The 6020-nt window shown below is 40.9% G+C and overlaps 1 protein-coding gene across 5 annotated transcripts in view; it reads left to right on the forward strand.

The window, feature by feature from the left end:
* The window catches only part of akap10 (A kinase (PRKA) anchor protein 10), a 12532-nt gene extending 7943 nt beyond the window's left edge, over positions 1–4589 (forward strand). For 2 of the 5 annotated variants that reach the window (XM_060863131.1, XM_060863133.1), the window contains exons 10-15: positions 1057–1227; positions 1833–1942; positions 2281–2363; positions 2953–3005; positions 3166–3270; positions 3368–4589. In XM_060863131.1, the coding sequence (XP_060719114.1) occupies positions 1057–1227; positions 1833–1942; positions 2281–2363; positions 2953–3005; positions 3166–3270; positions 3368–3373 (528 nt within the window). In that variant the 3' untranslated portion in view covers positions 3374–4589. The remainder of the gene's footprint in view (positions 1–1056; positions 1228–1832; positions 1943–2280; positions 2364–2952; positions 3006–3165; positions 3271–3367) is intronic. The other 3 variants (XM_060863134.1, XM_060863132.1, XM_060863135.1) reach the window with 3 other exon arrangements.
* Positions 4590–6020: the final 1431 nt, after the last annotated feature.

Consider the following 6020-nt stretch of genomic DNA (forward strand, 5'->3'; position numbering starts at 1 on the left):
CCTACACGCCGTGGCACAAATCAGTCCCTAATCCACTTTGTGTAAAGATTAAACCAGACACTCTTATTTTGTAAGGGAAATGTGATTTTTATGTAAATAATCCGCATCTAAATAAGCAAATTAGAAGTAATTAGAAGTAGCTCAAGTTTTAGACACAAACTTTTTTTAATATTATTTATTTATTTATATATTTATTTATTTTTTAAAGCTTCTTCTCGTGAGGCAGAATAATTTTCAGTCATTATCATATCTAAACCAAGCATGACGTTAATCAGAACGTATTCGGGCTTCAGCTGGATGAGGCGTGTTTAGCTGCAGTAATATGATTCACTCCATTTAAAAAAAAAATGAAAGAGATAAATGGAATAATCCCTTAAAGCTGCTAGTGTTCGAATGCGTTTTATTGTTAATTAGTTTTTTTTTTTGTTTTTTTTTAAATTGAACAAACAGTAGTGCTCAATCAAATAGACAGAATCACATGGGTTATTAGTTGTATCCCAAATGACGCGAATGACTCTATGCACTATACACTATGTACTGAATATTAGACAGGTTGTATCGTCCTTGTAGTTGTAACTAACCTTTTTATTTTTGTTTTTTTTTTTCTTTTTTTCCCTTCTTTCTTCAATATAACACGCATTTATAAAATGAATGTCGGAAATTTTTATTTTCATCCAGCGTCAGTAGCTCCGCCCATCTTCACGTCATCTAATAATGTGAGCATCGAGTGTCCTGACATTCTACACTACGTTTTTTTTTTTTTATTTATTATTTATACCGCACAATGGTGTTAAACTGCTTAAGTTTTTGGTTTGGACTGGACCTGTTGTCCAATTTGTCTAAGTGCCTTTAGCATTTAGGATCAAGCCACAGAAAAACTCCAGTCAAAAAGTATTTGAAATTCTTTACCGCTTCCAGTCAATGTCATATTTTAAGGCATTGTAATATTTATTCTGTGAGAAAACACCATAGATGACTTGTGTATTTTTTATGCTATCAGCATAGAGCTGTGGACTTTTCACATTCACATTCGTTCCTCGCTGTTGTTAACCCTAGGTCTACTTGCCAGGCTTCCTATCCAGTGACCTGTACTACAAATACTTGAGCGACCTCATCAATTCCGTACGGGCGGACGAGTTCGTGGTGGGAAATTCGGCGTCGTCGGGTCAGGGCGCGGCCGCGGACAACGAACGCAGCTCAGCCACCTCGGAAGGGTCGCAGACCCAGGTGACCTTTCAAGCCTCACTCTTGATCAGATCCATTCACTCTCATTGGCTGGCTTTGGCTTCTGACATTTCCGTAAGCCATGATGACATTTGGAGGAGACGGCCTTGTGTAAACATTACTACGTTACGAGGGGTAGTTGATCATGGGAACCAGGGACTAAAGAAGTAGTTTTCTCTATGGCAGTTATTTACCCAGGGGCTCTTAATGATCTCCAGCAGTGCTCTAGGTATACAGTGAGAAAATATATTCCTGCTAAACTAATAAGGCATTAGAGGAGTATGCTGTTTAATCATTATGTCCGGATTACATTATATACAAATCATAGAGTCATTAAAAGCTCCAGGCTCGTGTTGTGTTCCCTGCCAGGAAGTCTAATTAACTAGGCTAAAAAGTGGCCACTAAGGTAATTTAACAGCGTTCATACAAACTACGGAAAATAAGTGAGCGTGTACTCGCATCTCTTGGACTCTCCATGTAGGCACGGTGTTTATCTTCTCCTGCTAATGAAGCGAGAGAAAAAAAACAGCTAGATACATGATTTCTCTCACATTCACCCTGGCTTTGATTTGTCCATCCCTGTATTAATGCTAAAACTTCTGATGCAGCAGGGCTCCAAAAAAGTGGCTGTGAAAATCCTAAAGAACTTTGACGAGGCGATAACCGTGGACATTGCCAGTCTGGACCCCGAGTCTCTGTATCAGAGACCGTACGCTGGGTGAGTCACTCCATTAGCTCATTTATTTAAATGCTGGTGGCTTGACACGTGATGCTGATTTGAAATAATTTAGGCACAAAGATGTCCATATAACGTAACCTTGGCTCCAAAATTATTGGCACCCCCTGTCAAGATTGATTAAAATACTTCATTTCAGTTCAGTTTACCGATTAATGATATGACGAATTTATTTGAGACATTAGGAGCCGTATTACAGACAGTAAGGTAATCAATCGTTCAGGATTAAGGCTCGATTAATAGCTAGTTAATGATGTGAGTGAGATCCGCCGACGTTTTATTCAAATCTATTAAGAGCTACTGTCTCCTCTTCCGTTCAGAAGAATGACCTTCGGCAAAGTCAACGAGCTGGGCCAGTTCATCCGGGAAGCCGAGCCAGAACCAGACGTCAAGAAATCCAAGGGTAAGAAACGCACAACACCGACGCAGCGCTCTGGTAAGCATTTCGAGTCGGGTTTATATACGACAAGCATCTGTCTGTCTGCGGTGTAGTTCAAGTCCCGGCCTCCTGCTCGTCATGTCTGATGCACACGCTGGCATGCACATTGTGTTGCACGCCGGGTGAATCGGCTCTCGACTCATGCTGAAGTGCTCTCCAGGCCCGGGTTTGAGTGACTTGAAGTGTGTGTTGCCATGGTGATGAGAAGACCGATTTTGTGAGATTTACGATAAAGAGCTGGAGATGAAAAGAGAAATCTCTCTCTCTCGCACACACACACACACACACACACACACACACACACGTCGTTTCACCCACCCTTGTTCTTTGTCCCATTTCTGTGCTTTGGATAACATTTTTTTAAGATTGACTCCAAATGTAATGCCGAGCCACCGAAGCGCAGCGCGGCCACTCAAGCGTTTTCCATCTGTCTGCTACACAATCAGAGTTCACTGCATCTGATCCTACAGTAGAATTCGCACTGGATTTAGACGATATTGTAGAACCAAAGGAAGCTCAAACCTCCCTCTCTCTTACTTTTCTTTTCTCCTAGGTTCAATGTTTTCCCAAGCAATGAAGAAATGGGTGCAAGGAAACACAGACGAGGTGAGCAAGTGCAAAAAAAATAAATAAATGCAACCGAAGCCTATTAAAAAAAAATTTGTAATAGTTGTGAAATACTACTATATCTGTTATGCTGGTTGTGAAGAGAAGCATTTGTACTCCTGTCCAATCCTATTCATGTTTCTGTGCCCACTCATTCTAGGCTCAGGAGGAAATGGCCTGGAAGATTGCTAAGATGATTGTCAACGATGTCATGCAGCAGGGACAGCAGGAAAACCCACTACCAACACCCAGTCAGCTACAAAGCGTAAGTACTCATTTTGCCTTTGCCCATGTTTTCCAAAATGCATGGTTGCGTGTGAAGTCTTAATCATTATTAACCACCAAACCGTGCTGTCTTTTAGCTATGACTCTGTGTTTCAACGACGAGGGAAGACTAGCCCTGCTCCCAGCCTCCCTGCTGCCGTCAGAGCCAAAAATCTGGAGATCAAACCGCACACAGCATTTCCCCAACGGAGAGTTACGTAATAATGAAGCTAAAAACAAAGTGCTGCAGCTCCACAACCTCCTCTGAAGTCGTGTGTGTTGTGTGTGTGTGTGTGTGTGTGTGTGTGTGACAGGAAGATGTCTGTATGTACACTTGGGTTCATGTGACCAACAATTCAAGCGTTATGAAAGCATTATGAAGGCTTTATTTTAACCTAAGAAGAGTTTAAAAAAAAAAAAGAGAGATGACTTCCAGAACAAAATCCCAAATAGACAGAGATCCAGGACGAAGACGAATCCGCTGTGTCGTGCTGTTACCATGCCAAGCGCATCAGAACCTGAACAAAGTCACCGGGAAGCCCGGGTTACACCGATCCCTTTCCCAGTCCTGGTTTCTTATCTTCCCCGAGAAGCTTCCTTCCTCTCTGTACAGAGAGTTGTGTCTTAAGTGTTTTTTTTTTTTTTTTTATATATATACATATATATATATAAAAAAAAGTGCAAAGATTTACAAGTAGTGGCTATGTACAGTTTTATTTGCAGGCGTGTTCGTATGGCTGCACCGTTAAACAGGACCACAACGGCAGGATTTTATCATTGAGGTTTTTTCGAGAAGATGAACGGACCAATGCGTTTGATTTAAACCTGACAGATAAAGCTGCAGCTTCAACTCCACTCCGTGTCCACTCCAGAATCAGCTCCTTCTCTGTAGTCTTATTCCAACATGGACAAGTGCTAGTGCAATGTTCATCCCCTACCTACATCTCCAGTCTATGATGATGTAGATTTCTGGTTACGAATTAATGTAACTTCTTTTTTTTTTTTTCTCTCTCTTCTTTTTTTTATGGTGAGTGTCTTTGTTTCTTACTTTCTTTTCTTTTCTTTTCTTTTTTTTTTTTTTTAATGAGTTGTCAAACACGTGTGTGTCTAAGCGTATTTGAGCGATGCTTGTTCTTTAGGAATAGCATACTCCGAACACGCAAGGACACAGCTTCGGACCTCGTCGAGATGTGGAGAAGAACCAGAAACAGACGGACTTTTGGTACTATGTACCATTTATTATGTTTTTCTGACATGTATGTGTACTTAATCTATAATATATTTAAATTGTGTTTGATTTAAATACATATATTATTGAAACGGCTCTGTATTCTTTTATTTGCAAGTCGGACAATTTATTTGTTTAGGAAATAACAGAAAAATATACGGTGAGCCAATCTCATTGATGTTGGGGGGGAAAAAGAAAGGCAGCGTCCACGCAGGATTCTGAGATGCTTCTCTCAACCACGGTTGTAAACATTGACTTCTTTCCCAGATTCCCAGCAGTGTCTGAAATAATCAGACTAGCTCACCTGGCATCAGTAAGCATGGTCTGGACATCACGAAGAACAAAGGTTTGTTTGAGTTGAACAGTCAGGGCTAAACCTAATCACATGAAGGATGAGGCATACAGATGTTCCTGTAGATCATTGTGTATTGCAGCTACGTTACATTGACAGATATTTAGCAGGTGTAACGTCTCACGGCAAAGCGACTTGTAACTAGGACAAGCTAACAAAATGTGGACAAGAGCATGCAGTTTAAGGAAATCCAGATGCATCAGGGAAAAAACAGGATTGAGGAATCTTTGCATGAACTACAGACATAAAACGCCCAATAGAGGGCAGTATCACCCTTTCCCATTGAAGTACTTTCTGTATCCATAGATTTATTATCAGTAACCACTCATTATTGTGTATTCTGTAGCTGCAACAATTAATTAGCACTTGTCGAGGACAAAAAAAAATAGTAAAGCCGTTTTTGACATTACAGTGACGATTTTATCATTTGTCTATGTAAAGAAGTTATATTTAGAATCTAATCTAATGAGGCGTCAATGTCATTGGCTGTGTCCCAAATCATACACTACAGTATTAGATTAATAGAAGTACAACCTTGCATTGATTCACAAGGAGAAGGTTGCAGGACATTTGGATGTTTTATCAGGATCCCACTCATAGTGTCAAGGGGGGACTAGTGGTTAAGGTGTTGGACTACTGACCAGAAGGACATGAGTTCGAATCCCATGGCCACTAAGCTGCCCTGATCAAAGCCCATAACCCTTAATTGCTCAGTGGTATAAATGGTAAGTCACTCTGGATAAAAGTGTCTGCTTAATGCCAGAAATGTAAATGTATGAGTGAACATCCGAAGTTCACAATTAATGCACAAGGCAGCGGCAATGAAAAACTCCCTGAGACCTCATGAGAGACTTAAATAGGAACTTTGCTGTTCTACAAAAACAAACAGAGCTAAATGCTGAGATATGCACGGGACAGACACAGACTATGCAAAGGTTCAGTGTTCAGGTGAGACTCAAAAGGTGACACGTGGGTCAGCACTGTAGAGACAGAATAAGGTGATTCGCACGTGCATAAGTCAGTTATAAGTCAGTTAATCTCACTGCAGTACGAACAGAATATGCAGGTTTCACTGTGGCCACTGAAAACATCTCGAGGTGACGCCCACCGGCGTCTGACGCGCGCACGCGCCTAGAGAGGAGCTCCTGTAACCATTCACTAGTGTTTACAC

The sequence above is a fragment of the Tachysurus vachellii genome, chromosome 26 (genome assembly GCF_030014155.1).
Source record: "Tachysurus vachellii isolate PV-2020 chromosome 26, HZAU_Pvac_v1, whole genome shotgun sequence".
NCBI lineage: Eukaryota > Metazoa > Chordata > Actinopteri > Siluriformes > Bagridae > Tachysurus > Tachysurus vachellii.